General features: G+C 36.7%; 2 protein-coding genes across 2 annotated transcripts; one reads left to right on the top strand and one right to left on the bottom strand.

The window, feature by feature from the left end:
• The first annotated feature begins 1,933 nt into the window (after positions 1–1,933).
• Positions 1,934–20,780, top strand: kairos. The gene is made up of 2 exons (XM_066300193.1): positions 1,934–2,121; positions 18,625–20,780. The coding sequence occupies exons 1-2, from the start codon at positions 2,112–2,114 to the stop codon at positions 20,046–20,048; spliced, it is 1,434 nt and encodes a 477-aa protein (XP_066156290.1). The 5' UTR covers positions 1,934–2,111; the 3' UTR covers positions 20,049–20,780.
• A 1,415-nt stretch (positions 20,781–22,195) lies between these two features.
• On the bottom strand, positions 22,196–24,047 carry LOC136348996 (peptidyl-prolyl cis-trans isomerase). The gene is made up of 3 exons (XM_066300236.1): positions 23,830–24,047; positions 23,003–23,307; positions 22,196–22,609 (listed from the first exon to the last, which is right to left on the bottom strand). Exons 1-3 carry the CDS (start codon positions 24,028–24,030, stop codon positions 22,489–22,491), a joined length of 627 nt encoding a protein of 208 aa, XP_066156333.1. The 5' UTR covers positions 24,031–24,047; the 3' UTR covers positions 22,196–22,488.
• Between the last annotated feature and the right edge of the window lie 717 nt (positions 24,048–24,764).

Consider the following 24,764-nt stretch of genomic DNA (forward strand, 5'->3'; position numbering starts at 1 on the left):
GCGCATGTCCATTGCCCTACGTGTATCTTTCCAGGCTTTGCCTCCGTATCCAGGACAACCCGGTGACGTCACGGAATCATTAAATTTGGTTCTTTTAGCACGGTTATTTATTTTAAGAAAACCTTTATGTGTGCGCCTTCCTAATGGATGAAATGAATATGGAACCTCTAATTACGGAAATGGGTTCTGGGAGGTTTCGTGATTGGCTGCGAGGTAATTATGGGGGTTGTTTAATAATGCTAATTATAAACTCGATTATGAGCGTGAAACTTTCAAACCCTCGTTACATTATATATGCAAAAAAAACGTCTATGTGACGTTAGTGAAGTTCCAGCTTTAATCCATTGTAAACTACTGCAGAGCGTGAATGTGGTTGCATTTAAACTTCAGAACTAATCCTGATTTATACATGTACGGAAATTTGTATTGTTTGCCCAACTCGAGCCAGTTTAATCTTTTATGTCTCTTGCAGTTTAGGTTCGGTGTTATCTCATTTTCTTGATTAAATGCTTAAGTCCCAAAAAATTTCCTCCGGCATAAAAGAAAACTGATCTTGAGTATAAGAGAATATACGGGCACTGATATTTCCAAGTATTTCCAGATTTTAGTATGCTCGTTAATAAATCCCAGCATCTCTTAAGGTGTTAAGATGATTTTACGATTTAGGTAAATTTTGGTACAAGGGAGCAACCTTAATCATTCGTAAACAATCAAACAAAGGGACTTGCCTGCCGACCCTAAACTCTTACTTGTTAAACGTTCGCTTGGCGTGAGATATCGGCAGGTTTAGATTGTGTCCCTTCGCCCTTTCGTCTTCATTTCGAAATTCTGGGATAAACTTGAACACAAATAAAACTGCAGAATTAACGGAATACGGCTAGAAATCCAGTTGAATGGTGTGGAAGCAGATGATCGATAAAATGAACAAAATCCGTTAAGTCGCCTTTAATTTCGTGATTTGTTTGAGGCCAATTCATCAGTTCTGGCAGATTTCCCGAGAGGGAGCCGAAATAATAACAAAATACTGGTCAGTTTTGGTAGTTTCCATAGAAATTATCCGTCAGGTAAAGTTGCCAGCAAATTGATCTAGTATCTTTCACGCCAGAACCCAAGGTGCTTTCTTGAATGTTTACGACCTCCAAATCCATTAACTCGTTTCACAATCATAATTCACCGAAATCTCCATATGTTTGTACTCGATCCCTCCACTTCTTCCGATTGGTCTATTTGAACATTTGTTCGAATTTTTCGGTCAATCACAATTAACTGGCAAGTTAGTGATTGGCTGCTTAAAACAAACGAATGCATCTCTTGGGGAAAGCTTATGATAAGATAAAGCACTGGTGCCGAATTGTGCGACCAGACAGCGCTAGGTGGCAAGTGAATGGCAGCAGTGGAAGCTTTCGGGCAAAAACAATTTAAATTTCTGTAAAAATTACTCAACAAAACTTTCTACTAATATTTTCAGTTTTATGGAATTTGCAACATGATTTCTAAGGTGCAAAAATGTAATGGAGACAAATAAGGGCCAACGCATTTACACAACTACTATTATACCAATTTAATCTCAATAGGGTTTTAGCCCAGTGTGTTCCATGAAGGATGTTATGTTCATTCAAAGTTGCCAAAAGTATTAGCATAGAACATATTGCTGTTAAAATGAATAAATATTATACTGAAAAACAATACAATTGTCTATTTTAAAACGAAAGAATTTTGAGTCCTGTTCCATACTTCAGATCAACTTTTAATCCAGCTGAAACCCCATTAACGCTAATCCACACTATCTAAACTGCGTGCTTCCAGGAAATACTAATTTCAACTAAGCGTATACATTAATAGGACAAAATTCGTGACAGCTATTATAACGTCGTCTGGAAGCCCAATCCAGAAGCGGCCGATCTTCCTTCCCTCGTCCTGTGACCGAATTGAACACGGAATCTGCGTTCCAGCGTCCTGCGACTCGTTGATCCTAGCCAGTATCCTGCCGACGCTCGGGAAGCTTCTCAGCTTATCGCCGACGCCTGTGAGTGTTCAATAGTGCGCTTCTAGTTTAGTCGCTTCTGGATCGGAACCCTACACACTGTCTGGAAACCTCTGGACAATATTGTATGACACACGGTAAGTGCCTAAATTGGCTCTGGATGGGTGTATTGAGGGCGAAAAGACGTCCCAAGAAATAATTAAATTAATATTTTTTATACTATTAAAAGTTGGTTGTTGTGTTTTATAGACCGATCAGGGACGTGAGTTTTTGAATACATTCTCAAAATTGTTATAAAGCCAGTAAAATTAATTAGGAATGAAAATTGGTGTGAGGGGTTGAAAAATTGGGATGAAGTAATTATTTTGGCGTAATTTGCAGCCAAATTGGAGGAGAGAGCTTTCATAAGGGGAAAAAATCATAATAATGCATTCGAAATTCGAACGCACTACTAATGAACGAAAATGATTCGGGAAAAATTTAATTCCTTTTACAACCATGTGAAGGATAATTTGCGTGAGTTGAAGGTAAAACATCACCAATGGAACAGCTTTTAACATTTCCGCTCGAAAGTAAACGTAAACGTAGTTCCCCTCATCTTATTTTATGGGCAAATAGGGGGGAAGACTTCGCAAGTCTCGCTCGGCACATATCACCCGCCTGTACATCGTTTACGTACTTTCATAAACCAAAAGTAACAGCTTCTTTACCTTATGTAATTTAAGCTTTTACGACATTGAGAAATTGCTATTGTACGGTCTAAAAACACGGCAGAAAATCATTTTAAAATCAACACTAAAATAATTCCTGAAGTAGGGCTGGGTTATTCAAGGACTTATCTAATATCTCGGATCGCATTACTTAAAAGTGGAACCTTGAGATACATGAAGGGAGGTCACAATACATCCAGAGAAGTGATTACTTATCGAATCTTCAAATAAACGGTTTACAGAAAAGATCGATACAGTGCAGGGTAGAGACAAATACACTGTAAAATGGTTAGACTTTAGCCCACTCCATTTGGTGGCTGGTGTAGGTTTCGTTCTTACATAGATTTAATTACATTGAATTTAATTTGGTTTCTACGTTCAATTGCTTTGTTGATAATCTCGGGCTCGTGGGGTAGTTTTCAGTGTTTTCGTCTCCAAAAAAAATACAGGACATTTCTGAGGAGTTCGCGTTTTCTTATAAGTTACTCCGCATAGCCGGACCGATTTTAATGGAAGAAATTGAAACGGAAAAATGACTCGTAAATGTCATTGTAATGAGGGTCTTGAGTCGGATTCGTCCCCAATACTGTCCTGATCAGTAGAAAATTGAACATTTTCTCGTTAAGTCTTGTGCCGCCCTTCTGCAACATAGAACAGAAATGTTTTGTTAACCATTATTTTATGTTATTGATTTTACAATGAATTAATTCTTAGATTCAATTTGTTTCACCAAAATCGACAGCGGTATTTCAGCGATGCAAGGCGGCTTGTGGGCGATAAAGACCGTGTTGAAATTTAGCCCTTTTGCGGCGCATTTTACTTTGCCATGCTTGTCCTCAAAAAATTGCTCTTATTCTATGGCAATGTCTCCAACCTCAACACGCAAAAAAACAGGCTAACAAAATCTGTTTAATTTATGAATTTCGGTCAAGGCAGTGCCGAAATACAAGACTCAAAAAAAAACCAAATATTTTGCTGCACCGATTTTTTCCATGGACAGTTTAGTATAATGGAGAGAGGAAATTGGGAGACTCCAGGGAGTGATGAAAAAATTAATTTTCACTTAATAAACAAACGGGATCAAATTTTTTTCCAGTTTTCCAGGGAAAACGCTACATATCCGGAATTTCTCCCTCAGCCATGTTTATCCGGCATATTGTTCTATTTTGCATTGTGGGGGCACAAAAAGGCACGTTCTGCTAGATTTAGTTTGTTTGCGTTGTATGCACGTTCGTAAATGTTTCAGGCGTTTTCGATATAGCTTTCTACAGCAGTTTGTAAATTTATTTATTTAAAGGGAGTGGCAGCTTTATACCAAAGCAGTAAAATACCTTAGAGGACTCACAAAATTCTAAAGGAAGTCTGGCAAGACCGCTTTGACAGCGTCGTGACAGTAGTTCGCAGCTCAGCTCCACTGACACTCAAACAAAAAACCGTTGCACGGTTGCCATATTTCCTAAACTCTAGAAAATTCCTAAAACCACGCAGCCCTCCACTTACCAATTCTTCTGCTTGATAAACGCGCACATTTCGCCCCTCATCAGGGGGTTGATTTTGATTACAGCTAATGTATTTATCCGCGGAAATGGGTTTTGGAAATTTTCAGTGCATGTGCACTTTGCCGGAAAATGAACCAACGAGATTTAGACAACGGCTGCTGCTCTAATAAATCAACCACATTTATGATTCCTGAATAATCCATAATTTCGTTTTTGTCCAGCCACAACTTCGCATTTTCCATTGAAATAAAACCCACCATTCTCCAAGTAATAGAGTCTGATTGAAAACAGAGCAAAGATGTTCTGAAAACGAGATTCCAGTTTATAGCCATATTGTGGCTATAAAATCCCATTTTTGCCCTCTCTCGGTTTCCGGCCCTTATTTGATTCAATTGATTCTGTGTGAGGAGTAATCCATTACCTGATAAAGCCAATATGATTATATGCGTATACTTCGTTTCTTCGGCGTTTTCGATTTGAGTTCGCTTCGATAAGAGCCCTTGCCAATTAAAATAATAAATAGCCATTCTGGATTTTCTCTCTGTCGGCTTTTATAGCAAATAGAACGAGATATTTACAGGCTCAAGTAAGAAGATACGTTATGCTTACTGGTTCTATTTAGGCTTAGGAGGCTAGTAAAATGCTGTAACCTGTTATGACTGCTCAAAAATAAGCTTACCCCTGAATTTCGCATAGAGCTCATAGAGCTTAATTTATCGTTGTTTTGGACTGCTTTAAAGCTCTGAACAATACGAAAAAAAACTGCAGTAAATTGTAACTTGGCACTATACAAGTTTTATCAAAAGTTATTCGCATTCTCACGAAAATATATCAATGTGGGAATTGTAAAATATGGGAGTTTAAACGCTCTGTGCTGCAGGAAACTATTGGAAAATATTAAAATTCCTTAAGTTGTGAAGCAAGTTTTAGTGCAGTTGAACAAGTTTGGTATGATTTACTTGGAATTGATGATGTTGAAAAGCTGCAACTTCTTAAAAATTACAAGAGTGAAAGCTTTGAGGTTTACAATATTTGGCACTCCAAACTCAAATCCATTTGACCTTCGTGTTTCAATTTTCTGGTTATAGGACTTTTCACAGCGTAGTTTTCTAAATTTTGCTCAAAAACAGTTTTCTCAATGGTGCAGTCAGGTAGAAACGATGCTGCAGCTTCAAGTCTTGAAAGGGTAAAACTACGCCGAAGGCGGTATTTAGTAGTCCATATTTAAGTTCTTTTGATCTCAAAGTTTGCCATATTTAGTCAAATTCCTCTCCGGGTGAGGGATTATTGAACTTTTCTCAAAAACCACACATTTCAATCGTACAGTCAAATAGAAAATGAACTGGAAATCTTAAATTAGGAGAGACGGACCTGCGCAATTTACTTCCAAATATTGAGCCCTAAGGTTCTTTGACCTCTAAATTTAAAATTTCTAACTAAAGTTCTCCTATCAGTGAATATTAAAATTTACTCATAAATGGTTTTCTCAATGACGTCGCCATAAAAAAATGAAATTGTAACTTGAAGCCCCGACAAGACAGAGTTACGCAAAAAGAGACATCTAATAGTCCATATTTAAGTCCTCTTGATTTCAAGGTTTAACAGTGAAACTCCTCTCTGAGAGGGGAATTTTTAACTTTTGTCAAAGATTACACGTTTCAATCCAATAGTTAAGTAGAAAACGAGCTATAATTCTTAAATTAGCAGTATTTCACAACCAGATGTCCAGGCTTCAGTTTCCGTGAGCTCTAAATTGCAAATTCCTAGTTTTCCCAACGATACAGTTACGTAGAAATGAATATGTACCGTCAAGATCTAGAAAAATTCTTTCCAACTTTCACTTTCCAATTTTTCCAAAAACAAATGCCTGCGGAGAAATTTATCCAATTGCCGTGCTCTTCTGGAAATTTCCAGACCCTCTATCGACCAAACTACATCAAATTAAAAACCTGTTCACATAATTAATTTAGTAAAGAAGTTCATTCACTTACCGGAAAGCATTAGCAGACCTGGTGCTTCCCGTGAAAACTTTCTCTCTTTTGAAGTCCTCCATCCACACGTTTTAGCTTTTGATGGTTCCCAACTTTAGGAATTTTGCATTTGTCCCTTTACATCATTTCCTTCTTTGTGAGGGAAACTCCGCAATTATCTCCAAAAATAGAGCGAGATTGAGGGGGAAATGGCCAAAAAGGCCAGAAAAGCATTGGCATCGATTGATTTAGATGATTTGCGCTTTACATTATACAGTTTTTCAATTCGAAAACTGAGAACTGAGTGAGAAGTCGCGTAAAGGGGTTCAGTTCTAAAACTCTGAAGCGAAGGGAAATTGTTGAGAGGATGATGGCAAACACGTAAGCAGATAAAAGTTTTGGTTGGCCATTAGCAACTGTTTGTTGGTTATTGGATTGGATGCACAAAGGGTCACCTTTAGGACCGATAATTCACACAGAAAACCATCAAGGAAGTTTATGTTCCTCGACTCTTTGAGATGCAATAGAACCAGAGTTCTCTTAAATAATAAAACTCTTTATATTGTCTTTGGTCCAGTTTCTGAGGAACTTAAGAATAGATGCAGGAGAACTATAAATTTGCAACTTTCACGCTACATAACGTTCCCATTTCGGTTTAATACAGGCTAAGAGGATTCGGCTTAAATTTATGTAAGCAATCTTTTCTAGATTCAAAAGACACTTCACGGGTCAGAAGTTTAATAACCACTGAAAAGCCTCGATGTAGTAAACTTAATATAAAGTGAAGTAGCCAGATTTTACCCGGAGACCGCCGATAAGGCCTCCAAAGGAAACTTTTTAAGGTCAATTAACCACGTATCCAGAAGTTTAAATCCACGAGAAGATGGATATAGAGGGAATAACTTTCTGATATACCAAAAAGGGATGTTTCCAGACTTTCGTGACGGCAATAATCGATGAGTCTTGGCTTTTTTATTTACAGAGAAAGCCCTCTGCTCCCTCCAAAAATCCCACCTTTTGTGGAATTGCTCAAGGTGACTTTAGATGGCGTTTCTGTAGATCTGACAGCACCCTAAAATCATTAGCAATGAAAAGCGACAGACGGAGTGCCGGCCTTCCGTTGAAGCCAATCCTAATAAGTGAGTGAGGCAGAGATAGTGTGGTATACGACACCAATCAGCATTTCTTTCTTTCTGACACAAAAAATATGAATATCGGCCTCTATATATAGGAACGAAGCATGAAATTTTGATGTTTATTTACGACAAAATAACTAGCTAGAAAGTTTCGTTCCTGCAATACACCGGGGAACCGACGCCACTCCCACTTGAAGAAACTGGAAACTCTAAAATTTGGAAAATTAGCCTCTGAAGTTCGGACAAATCTGAATTAGATTTTTTACGGAATATTGAACTTGTTTCATTGCAGTTATTCCGTACATTTTGTTAAACCTGCAAAAACGCAAATCGATATCCACTTCATGACGGTGTCAGTGCTAGAAAGCCAAAGCTTTTAGTTTTAATTAGTTGAATTAGAATTCTCTCTACCCGGCACATATTCTGTAGCGAATTATTCAAATTCCTTGGCTCCAACTACCTTTAACATTATTTTATTTAGCTCCAGATTTACGTCCCCAGGGAATGTATAATCTGACATTAAAATAATCACATGAGAGGCGTATCTGGAGATAAAGTGCTACCGTAGGGCTGCCAATAGCTGGGATGTATTTTAGACGCCTCCATTTGCCTCGAACCTCCAAATTCCAGTCAGTGAACTGATTCTCTACCTTCCAGGTACTAACCCCGGTAATCACCCATTACACCAAACTAACCATTAACTTATCAATATAGCGATTAGTTCACACGTGAGTGGACAACCGGTCAATACACACAGTGCACTGCAAAATTGGAATGTTTAAGGTAGATACCGGGGGAGGTAGCACAGGGGGTGACAAAACGATATTCCCGACGGAGAGAAAATTGCGAGACCCTCACACGACCCCGAGAGAAAATCGATTTTTAATCACCTTATAGAATCAGTTTTCTCACAGGTTTACGTATATTATATTGATGACTCAATAATAACTGGGTCATTTTAACTTGATCCCACTCAAACCTTCAATCAATCATTAAAAGCATAATATAGAACTACTTAAGTTAACCAGAAATTGCAGTCAGATGTGAAAGGGGCTGTAACTTCGAAACAATGGGAGATAAACCTGGACAATTTACGACATTTGATAGTCCAAACTAGAAGCTATTTAATCCTAAAATGACAAATTTCTGGCTAAAACCCTCTTTGAGGCGAAATTTTTTTTTAATTACTCGTCTAAGTATTAATTTAAGCAGTGCAGGACTACGAATTAAAGAAAGATATTAATGAGCGATTTGAGACGTTAGACAGTTGGGACTCAAGGCTGTTTGACCTGAAAATTTCATATCTCTAGTGAAAACACTTTTGAATTATTTTTTGATTAATTTTTTTTCATTACTCTTCTAAATATTGTGGCCAATCAGCAAATATGCTGTAACTTTCAAATAAAGGAATATAGAGATAGATAATTTGCAACGTCGAATGGTTAAAACTTAAAGCTATGTGATCTCAATATTTCAAATCTCTAGCGAAAATGCTCTTCCAAAGGTTAGTCTCGTTAGTTTGTTTATTACTCTCCTGAATGTTGCACTCAAGCAGTAAAGGTTTTCTAACTCTGAAATAATGAAAGGCAGACGTAAGCAATTTCGACGTTAAAGAGTGTAAGCTCAGGACTATTTAACTGCAAAATCTCAAATCTGTAGTTAAAATTCTCTTTCACAGATTAATTTTTATATATATTTTTTTCATTTGCTCTTGCGAATATCGGAGTCAAGTGGAATGGAGGTCGTAATTTTCAAGTAACAATAGATAGGTAGTCTTGACTCAAGTCCATTCGTCCCGAAAAATTTTAATCTCCAGTTAAAATAATCTTCGCTAGACAACTTTTTTAATTGCTCTTCTTAATGTTGGAGTCAAGGAGGGGTGCTTGAAATTTAAAATAAGAAAAGACAAAACTACACGATTCACGGCATAGAGAGTTCAAAATCCAGGTAATTTGAGCGCAAAATTTCAAACTTTTAGTTAAATTTAAAAAAAATAAGTGCTGATTTTTTGAATTTTAATAGCAAGAAAGGCGCTATAACTTTAAAATCATAAGTCATAAAGCTGCGCTACGCGTCACAATCAGAGTTCGAGTAACTCCTTACCGCAGTCAGAAACTGCTGCTAAAACCGTATTCGGTTAAAGAAAATCTCGCAAACCTTTCGGTTAATTTAAATTCCCTTTACTTTCCGTAACAACTTCAGGCAAACTACTTCTACAAAGTTTGATAAGTATAGGAAGATATATGAGAATACTGTTACCTTAATGCCGCCCCCTTAAAATGAAGCAAGATTAAGATAAGCAGCCTGTCAAAAGGGATCGTGTGCAATACCCTCTTAATTGGGCTAGTTATAGCGACTATAAACTCAACTTTTTCTTTGTCATATTATTGAGGAGGACATTTGCATAAAAAGTAATATTTCCATGTAAATACCAATTTTGCTGCTATCCAACTGAAGCGAAAGCCGCTAAAGAGAAGCCTAAACAGATTGCGTGATGGTTCTTTGTTGTGAACATTTTAAGGCCTTAAAAGATAAAATTGATGCAAACGCTGTAAAAGCAGAAAAGCACAAGAGAAAACACGCCAATCTTTATTTAGAATCTTAATGCGTAAAGTAGCAGTTTAAGTAATGACTTGAAAAAGATTGCACGAAGATTTAGTTTTGGGCGCATTTCGTCATCTACAAAATTGAAAGAATCTCCCAATACACCCCTTCAGTGTTTCAGTGGTTCAAACGTCTCTCCATGGCGTTCCAACTGAACTCACTATTAAAAAGAGTGACGCTAGACTAGATGGTCATGGCAATCATTGAGCAAAAAAAAAACGTTGAGCCCCTCAAATGGCGAATATCGCACAAAATCCCGTACGTGGGTAATAACATAGCTCTATTCTTACTGTTAGATAAATAAATTGTCTCGACATTAAATTAATTGAGCCGATTTATCCACCGGCGGCTAAATTAATGGACTTAACCTCTGCCTGCAGAATATAAATTTGGGGGACTCTGCAAGTTTGAAACGGAAAAATCACAAGAAAGTTTGAGGGCAGTTATTTTAGTTCCTACAAAGTTTCAATTTGATTAGAATGATTAGATTGGAGCAGGCGTCAAGAAATGAAACAGTTGTTATCATAGACAAATTGCTAGAGTTATAAACCACGGAACATCAAAGTAATCCCAAACAAACTGAGTAGCACACGCAAGGCCTTTAAATGATTTTTCAGGAGTAGAACTTCTAATCCCTAACTAGAGGGTACATTATTTCGTGTTACCTACTAACAGTAATTATGTTTCAAAAACAATACCGTGCTTGACATGCGATTGCACTTAGGTAGGACCGTTATTATCCTGTCAAAGAAACGAGAAGCTAGAATATTATTTCTCCCACAACGAGATCATTATGCAGGCCCAAGGACTTGAATAATGCATTCGAACCGTTTGGAATCTGAGATCTGAAGTCGTCCAAAGAACTATTTAAGGTTAGAAATTCAGAAAAAATGTTAATTGCCGAAATGAGAGGAAGCTTGATTGTCAGCAAGACGTATTTCCAAGTCACGAGTGGATATACAAAATTAGTGAGCGTTTTACCAGGCGAATTGATTTTTACTTCAATTTCGCGTGACAATGTACGCGGCTGACCAATAGCGTGGCTGCAAATCCTGAAAGGCGGCAGCCAATTCACCTTATCTTCAAAGCTCTCAACTTCACTGCAGATTGAAGTTTTAATCTATTTATCATAGGTGTTTTACCTTGAATACGATTTCAAACTGATTTACTCTGAATACTCTCTTCTTCTCACATTGCATAACGACTCAGATTGTACAGAAATAGATACATCCTAGTTTTTCTTGGAACACGGCACCAAATTCGGATAATTAATTTATATTTTGCTGACGTTCGACCGCATTAAAACGTTTAAAATTCGAATTTTCACTAAAACAAATTTGTGGGACTTTACGAACAAGTTCAAAACTCTCAGAAAAGTAAATTTAATATAGAATTTCATCTAAAAGTTAGCGGTTATTAGATCTCCCAAACTTTCGTTGTTTTGCACTCAACAACTGGTTTATTTTCATTCAACCGCAATCTTGGAATTAAAGAGAGCTCTGATAATTTTCTTCCAAGGCTTTGGGGATTATTCAAGTCAGAAAACATCTGAGACCAGCAAATTTAATTAGAACATCTTGACACATCTATTGTGACAAAACTCGACTCTGGCACGTGTGGAAATCGCCAGATTTTAAATGAAAAGGAGTGTTTTGCCAATTGAAATGCAAGTTTTTTTTTCCATTGTTCTCAGCTTCTCCCGTTAAGTCTCGGAAAAGTAGCCGTGCCAGAAAGGAAAGTATTTTGAACGTAATCTTCGAGAAGTAAAAAATGGCGACTCCACGATTTAAATTATGGATCTCTCAGAATAAATTGTATTTTCGTTTTAATTAAAGCCCTCTACCTACAGGCAAATGAGCTCGTTTCTGTATTTATGGTTAAATAAGTCGACAAAAGGGATACTCTTTTTTGGGCTTTATTCCTCGTTGGAGGGTGAAAACAAACGAGGAAGAGAATGGACATCAGCAGCAAAATTCATTATTTTAAACCCACATTTTTCCCATATTCTTTGTGATGAATGCTTTTCTCTTCGAAACACATATAAATTTTAATACCCTCTTTCAGCCATCGTCTGTGGGAGAAAACCTGCGACCAGCATTTTATGAAGATTGTCTAAAGAGCTCTAAAACTCACAAGAAAAGACTTCTATATGTATGTAAATCAACCTTCGTTCTAAGAGTAACTGACGTAAGATTTACATAATCAAACTTAATAAAAGGGAAAGTGTTTGATATATAAATGACTTATGATGAACTTGAATTATAAGCCAGTTTGGAAAATCAAAAAATGCTAATTAGTTTATTGGAATTGAATTCGTTTTCGGGCTGATAGCAAGTAATGGCCAATATCGTTTGAAAGGAGATTAGAAAAGTTAATGGGAAACCTCTTTAGAAGGGTGGAAATTTTGTTGCTTCAAGGGGCAGTAACAGTCTAATTAAATAAGGGCGAAAAAGGAACTGCTAAACACCGATTGGCAAAATTCGCCATTTGATTGTTCTTCTTTAGGGCTCTGTCCCTTCACAACTAGTACAAATAGAAATACAAACACATTTTTTGCGTCCAAACATAAATTAATTTACAGAGCGTGAACCGAACTTTTCCGTGACTGGAAAGTGAGTTGACAAAACCTTCCATTTTAAGGTTCCCCTTTGAAGCTCTGCAACTTGAAAACTGGTAAAGATTTATACAGGGTGGCGCACCGAAAAATTTCCACTCATTTTTTTTCTTTCAAACGAAGAAATGAAGATATGCTCGGATTCGCAAATCTTAGTTTTCAGGGGGACATATTTTTGACATATTTGCACCCCCTCTATTTCAATGTCTACGAAGGGATGACTGTGACCTTTAAAATGTTAAATGGAAAGAGGAGGCGAGTGACATCCTATTTTAAAGGTAATTGAATTCCTTTTGTCATGGGACCTTCCTCATATCATTTAGAGATAAATAAAATGCATAAAAAAGATAATGGCAATAGTGTTTTGGAATATTACTTAATCTATCGAAAAACCTGCAATTATCGATTAGTTTCTCGCGATAGTAGATGAATTGGGAGAAGAGATCATGTTGAATGGCCCGTAAGATCTCCTGATTTGCCACCATTGGACTTTTTCCTGTGGAAGCATGTGAAAACTAAAGTTTACGCAACCGGGCTCAATTCTTTAGAAGACTTACAACAGATGGGGTACCAGTGCCAACAAGTAACTCCGGAAATACTCTATAATATTCGCGAACTTTTCAAACAATGTGTTAATAATTACATGGAGGTCGGTGGTGAATATTTTCAATATTTACTTCATTGTCACAAATGGCAAGAATTTTTTTGCTTTCACGTTTAATTCCTTTATCTCTTATGAATTATCCCATCGATTCCAACGAAAAAGAATCCATAACAAAGGGAATTCAAATCTTTTTAAAATAAGATTTGATTCGAGTCCCCTTTCCGTTTAAGATTTTAAAAGTGACAGCCACCCCTTCACAGGGATTGGAGCAGAAAGGCTAAAAATACGTAAAAAATGTGTCACTATAAAAACAAAGGTTTACCTGTCCGAGCATATTTTCATTTCTTCGTTTACTAGAAAAAAGAACAAAAATGGAAAATTTTAGGTACGCCAGCTTGTCTAAGGACCCATTCAACGAAAACAATCCGGATTCATACTTTTTAAATATAAACGCATATATAGGGTGTCCTATTTAAATTAGTTAAATTCGCAGGGATGAAAGATTAGCTGACAAAATTTTCTATTTTACGGGCTTGCTTTGAGGCTCTATAACGTAGAAACTAGTAAAGATATACATACAGTGTAACCCATTTATTTTGGGGTCAGTCTGTAAAAAGTTTATCGATCGTGCAATTTAGACTGATTTTTTTTTTAATTATAGAGCTTGATAAACTGCACATTTTCATCAAAAATGGCCTGGTTGATATAAAATTCAAGGCTTACTATGACAGTTTTAGAAGCGAAATTTTAGTAAATCATATTAACGATTTTTTTAGAAAAAATCTGTGCACGCCACTGGATTGACGACCCCTCAAAACGGGCTTGTACAAAATTTTATCGAAAAATTTTAAGTAATAACGATTTTGTAGAAGAATTAAAAGTGCATGCAAAATGTGCAGTTCATCAAGCTCTATAATTAAAAAAAAATCCGGGCTAAATCACACAATCAATAAACTTTTTGCAGACTGACCCCAAAACAAATGAATCACACTGTATATAGGAACCTATTCAGCAAAAACAATCGTTCGAATTCGTAGTTTCCAGATATCAATAAATATATAGGGTGTCCTATTTAAACTAATGAAGTTTACGTGGCTGAAAGGTACGGTGACAAGATTTACTATTTTAAAGGTCCCCGTTGAAGCCCTGTAACGTTAAAACTAGTATAGATATGTACAGTGGTGGCCATAAGTATGGAATATTATTGTAATTTGATAAAATATGTATTAGAAAGTATTTAAGGAAAATTACACAAATGCTTGAAGGACTTTATTTAATTTCCTATAATTATAACAAAAAATTAAGATTTCTAATTGAAAAACTTTTTAGAAAAATGAAAATAAAAAATTACACTTGGACAAAAGTATGGAATATTTTTTATATCATGGTATGGAGCCTGCCATCTTAAGCAAACTCAATATTTTGTGGCATACCCCTTGGCATCTAGGACAGCCCGACATCGACGCTGCATTGAATCAATTAGATTCTGGCACGTTGAGGAAGAAATGTTTTTCCATTCTTCTTGTGTGATCCTCCACAATTCTTCAGTATTTGGCACGTGTCTTTGTCTAATTTTTCGTTTTAAATGGTCCCACAGCCGTTCGATGGGATTTAAATCAGGAGATTGTGAAGGCCATTCTAGAACATCTATCTGCTTTCCAATAAACCAATTTTTAATCAACCGCGAAGAATGCTTAGGATCATTATCCTGTTGGAACCGCCATACCAGAGGCATTTCTTCCTCGGAAAATGGAAGCATATGCTGCTCTGGGATATTTTTGTATAAAAACCGATCCATTATTCCATCAATTGTGACTGATAGGCCAGCTCCAGATCTCGAAAAAGATCTCCACACCATTAAACTCTGACCGCCATGTTTAACAGTGGGCTTTTGGTACTTGGGATCAAATCTCTTCCCTATTGGTCGTCTAACATAATTTTTTCCATTCGAATGAAACAGTTTGATTTTGGTTTCGTCACTGACGGTATCCCATTTTTCGGGTGTCCAAAACAGAGGTGAGCGTGCAAACTTAATTCTGGCCTTCCGGATTTTTTTGGAAATTAACGGTTTCTTCACTGCCAATCGTCCAAACAATCCAGTATCACATAGACGACGCCTCACAGTACGATCACTAATTTCGATATCACTATCAGTTGTAATTTCTTCCTTTACTAAGAGCGATGATTTTTCGGGATCTTTGGGGGATATAATTTTAATACGTTGGTCTGATTGGGCTGTTGTTTTTCTGGGACGTCCTGTTCTCGGACGGTTTTTTACGGCGTTGAATACCCCAAACTTCCTCGAAATTTTCGATACGCACCCCTGGCTCATATTAAATGTCTTTGCGATGTCCTTCTGATTGGCTCCGTCATTGGACATCTCCACTATTCGTGATCGAAGATCTTCCGAAAGATGTAGTTTTTTAACCATTTCGGCTTCAAATTTCATCGAACTGTAACGCTCAATGCTGAATACTAAATGCAAAATAAATTTAAATCTATGATATTCCATACTTTTGCCCATTTAAAAAAATGTATTTATTGATGAAATTTTTGATAGCAACTTTCTGTAAATACTTTATGGTTTAAAATGTAGAATTTTTTATTTTTTTAAATTTTTTTATTTAATTAAAGTGCCTCGACTACTGTAGCCATTGGCACCCACATCAATACTCTATACTCAAACTTAAGGAAGAACAAACTAGAAGTCATGTACATCATACGGTATTATATATGTTTAGAGATTTCAGAAAGTTGATCGCATTTTTCTGTCCTTTCTCTGTAGCAAGTAGCTCTCGTAAATCAGGTTTGATCTGGTACGTGGCCCTGTTGATGATGTGTAGAGGACAATCCATCATGATGTGCTCAACGGTTTGGACACAGTTGCAGGTTGCGCATTGGGGGGGTGCTCCGTTTTCCAACAAGTAACCGCTGGTCAATTTGGTGTGTCCAATTCTCAGTCTTCTAACTTTTATGGAATCATTCCTTGGCAATGTTAATCCATTTTGTATTGTAATTGTTGGTTCGATCTGCGACAATTTATTGTTTGATTGGCTCCAGTGCATTTGCCATTTGTTTTTAATTTTCTGTTTGAAGTAACATTTAACATCTTCAGTAAGTTTAATTTCTTCTTTGGGTAGGTCCGAGTTGGTAGCTTCTTTCGCTTTTAGATCTGCGATCTCGTTTCCTAATATGCCAATGTGAGATGGAATCCAAATTAAATGCGTAGTACTATTATTTGAAGCCAGTAAATGACAAGTATCTTGTATCTCCTGTACCAGGGGGTTAGTTGTATACGGGTCTTTGATAGATTGCAGAGCCGCCAGTGAATCAGTACAGATCGCAAGTGTTTTCTCTCTCCCATCTACGAGCTTTAATGTTTTAAGGATGGCCTGTAGTTCTCCGGTATGTATGCTACAATATTGGTGCAGGACAGAGGCTGTCAGCAACTCATTCCCATTCACCGCTGCACAACCCACACCGTGATCCTGCTTTGAAGCATCTGTATAGACGGTTATGTCCGGATCAATCATGTTCAACGTCTGCTGCAGCGCTTGCTTGAATACTGAAGGCTTGATATATTGACTCAACGAGTGGTGAAAAGATGGAAGATTTTTAACCCAAGGTGGTGTCGTTGAGATGTATTCAATTTTTGCTGTGGGAAGGTCGGTGGCCTCAAGTAAACTGCTCAAAATTTGTGGAGTTGAAAGTGGAAATTTGCCGGTTGGTTGCAGTTGGTATGTCCCATTGAAGAGTTGCGAGGCTGGATTTCTGGGGCAGGTTGAATTTCGACCATAATAAGACAAGAGCAACTGTTGCCTTCTAAGTATGAGAGGTGGTTCTTGTGCGTCGAAGCAGAGTGAGTCAGCAGGACTAGATCTGAAAGCTCCTAGGGAATGTCTAATTGCTGTATAAAATGTAGAATTGACTCCCCCTAGAATTTAAATATACCAGAATGGAAGAAAAAAAGTAAAGGCCCTTTAGCTAAATAAAGTTTCAAAAAATATTCCATACTTATGGCCGCCACTGTATATACAGGGTGAGTCGGGAGGACCGTGCCAAACGTCAGGGGCGTGTTGTACATGAAAAATAAATGTAAAAAAACTCAAATGTTGTTATCCGATTTTCGTGTGTTTACAAGTTATAGCGTAAATAAAATTAAAACATAAAATTAAAAAAACTTATAAATTTCATAAGAAATTCCATAAATTAACTTTTGGATATCATAGTAAATGTTCAAAAATATCGCCATTAACTTCTAAACATTTTCGGCTTCGTCTATGAAGAGCATTCGTTGCGCTCCTGATTGTTTCATGTCTTTCTTTAATGGCAGCTGCAGCATTTCTAATGCGTTGAACTAGTGCATCTTGAATGTTCACTTTTACTCTGTACACTTCAGTTTTAAACCAACCCCACAAACAATAGTCTAGTGGTGTGAGGTCTGGAGACCTTGGAGGCCAACTAATAGGGCCACCGCGACCATAATTTCTTATGAAATTTATAATTTTTTTAAATTTTATGTTTTAATTTTATTTACGCTATAACTTGTAAACACACGAAAATCGGATAACAACATTTGAGTTTTTTTACATTTATTTTTCACGTACAACACGCTCCTGAAGTTTGGCACGATCCTCCCGACTCGCCCTGTATAAAAGTCTGTTTAGCAAAAATAGTCCTCCGAATTAATAGTTTCTAAATATGATTAAATATATCGAGTTTCCTATTTAAGCTAATAAAATTTTCATGGCTGAAGAGTGAGCTGACAAAATTTATTATTTTAACGGTCCCCGTTGAGGGTCAATATCTTGAAAACTAGTAGAACTATCTGGCAACCCTAACGCAGAAAAAATCCCTTGGATGCGCAGTTTCCAAACATCCAGACCATACCGAACGTTCGATTTAAACAAACGATTTTTTGGGTATACGAACAATGACTTAATCAAAACTTAAACACTAATTCCAGCTAAACTCAGAGCTAACCGGACTTTCTTAATACTCCATAACGTCCTAACTTCAATCAAAATCCCGGCTTTGCAAACTCCCGACCAGTTTGCTGTCCTTTTGAAATTCACCCCATAAATAATTAAAAACAAAGTTTTCCAATTTCACTCGTTCGCCTCATTCATATTTCACCCTATAATTGCCACTTATTAAGCCAATTAATACCCTTCGACATTATTACGTCAGATGAAAGTTAATATCTAGTTAATGATTATTTCGATGTAAATCGCTCCAGTTAGATTAAACGCAAATTGAGCAAATGCATCAACAATGGGGGCGAGGAAGGTCTGGCGCAGTGAATTAATATTTTTTAGGCTTGTTTCAAGGGGGGTACTCAATAAGGGGTCAAATTTTATTGATTAAATAGGGCAGAAGCATCGTTAAAGATAAAAATTTCGAACGGTTGAAACGGAGGAGTTCCCGGTCGAATTAAAGGGAGATATGATTCGTGTGCTTTTACGGACATATTGCGAAAGTAAAATGGCTTTTCTTGTTTCAGATTCTCTGAAAATGCGTAGATCATCAGGAGCACGCTTGCACTCCCAAACCTCCGAACCGCAGATCGTCATAGAGGATCAGGAGAATGAGGAAGAGGCTCAGAAAACTGGCAGCTCCCAGCATAGTTCGGAGGACGAGTCGCCCACCATGAACCCTTACCTGCTTTCCCCTTATGCGCGAGACATCAGAAAGCACTCTTTGCCAACCCCACAATGCAGTGGCATTACTGCGAGCCAAATTCGACGACTTTCTGACCGAGGAGGAGATGCTTTGCCAGGGCCCAGACAAACCGAGTTTCTGGCCACGCTTTCGCAAGCGCCCCAAGTATCCCCTGGTGGGAGAAGACACTCTGTAGTGACGATATCGAGAGTCCCCCCCGCTTTATTTGGAGTAGGAAGAAATCGTAGGGAATCCGTAGCGGCCTACCCCACGTCATTCTCCCCTAGGATTCTGCCGAATCGTAGAGAATCAATTGCTTGCCCCCCCTCTACAGAATCCCGAGGGAGCGTTCATAATCTACAACTGGACATAATGGACGATATAGTGCAGGCGAGGAAAGTGCGCATGAAAGTGTGGAACACAAGCAGTGAAAAGTTGTGCGAAGTCCAGCTGATGGACGGGGCTTCTGGAAGTGCTCAACGATATACGAATTCCGGGCGAAGGTTTTCCGACTTCGTGGGAACCACCCTGCCTCCTATACCCAGCTCCACTAAACGTAGGGCCTCGGAACTACCCCCCCTGCCGACCACAAGTAAGATAAAGCCTGGAATTGTTTGCACTAATACTGATCTGATATCTATTTTATCTTCTCTTTCCACGTCTGCTACGGAAATCAATCAGTGGGAGAGGGAAGTCCCCCAGAGCACTCCTCAACACCAACAGAAGACGCCAGCTAGGGCAAAGCAGGAGAAAAACAGTCAACTCAAGGACAGCAGATCGAACAGTTTTGACGTGTCCGTTTTGCAAGGAATTGAGGTTCCTTTATTATTTAATAATAAGAAGTCTGAGGCCGTTAAACCTCAGCAAACTCCCTCGAACTGGTTCGCCAAAAGACATCAACCGCGAAGCGGTTTTATCAGTGAGAAAAAACTACTTTTGGAAAACTTGACTAAGAAAGTAGTGCGCAAAGAGCCTGGAAAAGTCTTGTGGGATGAAAGAAGCGGGTCTTTAGTCGACGCCCGGGCTTTGGGGGCTGCCATTGAAGGCTTTTTGAAGAAATCCTCCCCTGATTCCCCCAGCGTCAAGGAGGGTCCACCCTCCTTGACGAGCAGAGGGAGTAGACTGACTGATAGAGTTTTAGGGGCTGCAAATAAAGTCTTTGGCAATGCAAATAGATCTAACTGGTTTTCTAAAGGCGAAGACGAGGCCAACGAGACGTGCGACTCTTCTTTATGTTCTACACTTAAGGACCTATTTGTGAAATAGATTTACTTTCTTTCACAAAAATAACCGAGCTGAAATGGATATATTTAATAAGACTTGAGGGTAGTTGTAATAGGTATTTTGTACATTTTAGATGCTTTGCAGGACGAAGCAATTATTATTATTAGTGACTTAATAAAATTATATTGTAATTTACTAAAGACAATCCCTTGTAGCCATAGAAGAGTATTTTAGGCATTAAATAACGTACAAGATTATCTATTAACGAGGACGCAATCACAAGAACAAATTTATAAAATTCCTCCTCAATGATCTCGACTAATTTTTTCGATAATAATTTTTCTTTCGCCAGGAACTTACACGCACACTTAATCTATTCCTGCTAAGTTATACCTTTAGGCTAGATTTGTAGTACTTATCGATAACTTTAAGGCATAATTTTAATAATAAATGATCTTGTATTGTACAATTAAAATATCGTTGAAAGCTGGAATTCTAAAGAATGTATATTTTCTTGAATATTATACTATTTATAGAATAATTAATTTAAGATAACAATTACATCTCAATGTCGTATTTTTAGAAAAATAATATACTCTGTGTTACTACTTCTTGAATGTTCCAAAAGACTAACATTATATCACTCTATTTATAAGGATGTAATGATTTAAAACAATCAATGTTAACATAAATACCTTTATTTGTAAATATGATTTGTTTAAGACGAAATGTTGACCTTTATCTGAATGTTAATAAATGTTTCGTAAAATATAATACTGAGCGTTTTTCAATGTATTAGGCCTAGGTAATATTCATTTACATGAATGATGTCTATCCATACAGCATGTAGCATAACATAGCTTCGTTCTAATTTTTTGTAAACCAACATTACCACAAAAACAATTTTGCCTATCAAAAATCTTGAAAATATGGTGGACGCATTTTTACTCATTTGCTATGAAAGTCCAGATATTTTAGTTGATATTTTTAAGACAATAACCAATTATTGTTTCTATTTTTAAATAATAGTTTTTATGCTCTTTCAGCATCAAGTCAACATGAGTACAGCCACATTTCATTCTAAGTTGCTTATTTTAAATAGCACACCCTATATATTTTTCCAATTTTGGACATGGAATTCTAAAAATATTTCATACAACCTATCCTAAACGTTTTTGGCCGTTTTCGAAGTAATGACAAGTAAAATTTGCAACTTTATGAATTTTTATGGTTTTCTGGTTTTTACAACCTTGTCCGACTTAGCAGAGTTTAACACTTATTTAGATACTTATTAGATCGAATGGTTTTTATTCAGAATAACCAACATTCCTTTAAATTCTTATAGGTGCTCAATCAGCTAGAAATATTTTCAAAAAGGTGGTGATTTGGGTTATTACCAAATTTCTCTTTTTAAGTTACTTATTTTAAATAGGTAACCTAACCTGCTACATTATATTATTTTCAATTACGAATATATTTTCTATACAGACTTTGAACTGCCTTCTTGCCATTATGATGCATGCAATTATATTACCACGGAAATAAAACTACAAGATGTTTCAAGATTAGTATTGTAAGAAGTTTTTGGACAAGTATATTTGACAGATTCAAAAAATGTCCAATTACTAAATGATAAAAATTCACTCTACAGCAGCTTTATTTATTTATTTTTTTAAATTTTATATGGACATATAAGGAAACCAATTTTACATTTACGCGACCGCCTTTTCTGTATAAGGTGATAAATTTGATTTCTCAATAATTATCACCTTTCAATGTTATAGCAGAATATTTAATAATTCAACGTGCATCTTTATCTTGGGCGTTTCATTAATTTAAAGAAATTAGAAGAACATAGAACTCCACAAAAGTCAACAACTTCCATCAGAATTAGCTTCATTAAACAAATAAACTGTCGAGCAAGCTTAATCTATAAGACAAAATAAGTTAGATGTTCTGTAATACTCGTAAACAAAATATTGTGTGTTCGCCATCTCATCAGGGGCGTCAATATAAAGTAATTTTCTTAAACTTGTTTTCTTTCTTTATTTCTGCTCTTCAACTACATTTCTCTATCGCAAAACAAGCAACGAAACATCTTCATTAAAATGCACCCCAATACGTAGGCGAAACAATGCAAATACAGACGACTACTCGCAGGTCAAGGGCGGTGAAATAAAACCCACAAGTTCTGAATTTGTAACTTTTATTAATATACCGTGACGCAGATCTGAAGTAAAAAACATTAAATGCAGATATTTATCACTAAAACAGAACTAAGACGGGTCAGTTTTACGTCAGTTTTACATACAAAAGAACATTTTCAGCTTTGACTCAAAGTTGCATTATCAAATAAACTTCGATGAGATTATATTAGATATTCCAACTCATCTAGTTTCAAAATTTTAAAAATAAAAAGGAAAACTTAAATTAGGTACAGGGCACCTTTGCTTAACATTGTATACAAGAATTATTAGGACATTTACAATTGGCCACAGTCTGCTACGACGATTTTCTTGCTGGTTTTGCCCGACTGGGAGCCGATGGCTTCAATTTTCTTCACTACATCCATTCCTTCCACAACGGATCCAAACACGACATGCCTAGAAATAAGACAAAAATTAATAAATCTCGGCTAACATCCTCAAATTTAATTACTGTGCTTTTTTTTCCACCTACACAACTCAAGTGTCTAATAATAAGAAAATATGCATGAAGCGCTTTTTCTGCCTGTGTTACTCAATTTCCTATTAGTCCAGGTCAGGACATTACTATCAAAAAGCTATTAGTTGAATAATAAAACTGAAACTGAAATAAATTAGGCAGACACTCAAGCCCAACATGGATCAAATGACAACAAATAGAGCATGCAATATTGAAAATCAATATGTTTTTCTCTCTTTCAAAGGCGTATTTTAAAATAGATGATATATGGACAGGTATGGGAGTGTGACAAATTGTCAAAAACACTACTTAAAATGCAAGTTAACACTCACCTATTATCTAACCAAGAGGTCTTTACAGTGGTGATGAAGAACTGAGAACCATTGGTGTCAGGTCCAGCATTAGCCATGGACATAATACCAGGTCCAGTGTGCTTCAGGGTGAAATTCTCATCACCAAACTTGTTGCCATAGATGGATTTACCCCCAGTACCATTGTGGTTTGTGAAGTCCCCCCCTTGGCACATGAAGTTGGGGATGACACGATGGAAAGTGGATCCCTTGTAGCCAAACCCATGTTCTCCAGTACAGAGAGCACGGAAGTTTTCTGCTGTCTTTGGAACCACATCTGAGCGCAGCTGCAGAAAAAGGTCGAGTTACCAAAGTGTATTACTAAGTCCTTTTGACTGGCTCTTTTCTAACATGGTTTTGAATGATAGATCAAATTTTGTTCTGTATGATTTGGTCTATATAAGCAGAGATGGGTTCCTTCATTAAAGGAGCATTCTTAGATAAAAATCTAAATATTTCTAAGTGCAAATAAATAACTATTATTAAGCAAATGTTGAATTATGCATGACCTTATACGGTTGATAAGTCTAATGGCTCAACCTTGAAAGAACGCCGGCTGCTTTGTGAATCATGGGTGATGATGGGTGGATCCATTTTTATCCCCACGAGATGATCCCCAATATCTCATTCTATGGGCATTTTAGTAGTTATTAAAATTAGAGGAGAATTTCGGGTGTTTTTACGATAAGAAAGCGGCAATAAGATAAAATCCGCCCCGGCAACCGGTGACTTTGCAAAGCATGGTGGTTGGCAGGAAACGTGATCGAATCATGAGGAAGAGGCAAATTAAATACACGTGCAAAACTTACCTCGATAACGATGCGTCCCACCGGCTGATTATCCGCAGTCATGTCGAAGAAAACTTTTGGGAGACCCATTTTGGAACACAAATTTCTTAAAACCGAAGTGGCAAAAGCGAACCGCAAACTTGAGGTCGGGCCGGAGAATGAGAATGCGCTTTGGAGAGAAATGATAGATGCCACCGGTCGAGAGAGAGCGAAGAGGGCCATATTTAACGGAAGTCGGATGGTTGTCAAGTAAAGTACTTTTTTCGATCGTGAATTTAAGTGTTTATTTCAAATTGTATGTGTTCATATCGTGAAGATCTTAAAATAATAAAAAAAAAACTATTTTTAGAACAGAGTGTATAGAGTTAAGTACCAACAATTTTTATTTTTAACCAACACGAGAAACTGTTTTCATTTTTATTACATCGCACCGGAAGTTTCATATCTTTTATCTTCGTCAGTTGAGTACTGTTGACGAAGAAGGACGATACGGATGTCATAAGAAAATTGAATCTGTTCCTATGCTGTGGGTAAGTAAATTCAATATTCTGCACTAAAATTCAAACCTACATTTTTTATTTTATATACAAAAAAAACTAAATACAAGATCATTGAGTTAAAAAAAAAAATAAGTGACGTACTAAGTAATAAACTTATATTCAATTATTTTATTTCGACTAATATCAACAGAAACATTTCTCACTCTAACTACTAAAAATTACTTAATTTCCAGTTATTTTAACTCTGCTTCCCTTTATAATAACATTTTTGTATATTGATACCTATAAATAACATTTAAGAAATGTTTTATAATGTTATTTATTTAATATGATTACTATTTCAAAAAAAATTAATTATGTATATTGTTTACATTGTTTACTGAAGAATAAAAACTTTGTTTTAATTGCTACCTATTTGATTTACTCGAAATACTCCTACCCTCCACTTTTTATTTT

This window comes from Euwallacea fornicatus, chromosome 36 (genome assembly GCF_040115645.1).
Source record: "Euwallacea fornicatus isolate EFF26 chromosome 36, ASM4011564v1, whole genome shotgun sequence".
Classification (NCBI taxonomy): Eukaryota; Metazoa; Arthropoda; class Insecta; order Coleoptera; family Curculionidae; genus Euwallacea; species Euwallacea fornicatus.

What these genes read in the sequence shown, in the direction of transcription:
- LOC136348996 (XM_066300236.1), bottom strand. Translation starts at nt 24,030, where the DNA reads ATGGCCCTCTTCGCTCTCTCTCGACCGGTGGCATCTATCATTTCTCTC. An exon ending in TGGGACGCATCGTTATCGAG is followed by an intron (nt 23,308 to 23,829) that starts GTAAGTTTTGCA and finishes CTTTTTCTGCAG; the next exon opens with CTGCGCTCAGATGTGGTTCC. An exon ending in ACCTCTTGGTTAGATAATAG is followed by an intron (nt 22,610 to 23,002) that starts GTGAGTGTTAAC and finishes TCTTATTTCTAG; the next exon opens with GCATGTCGTGTTTGGATCCG.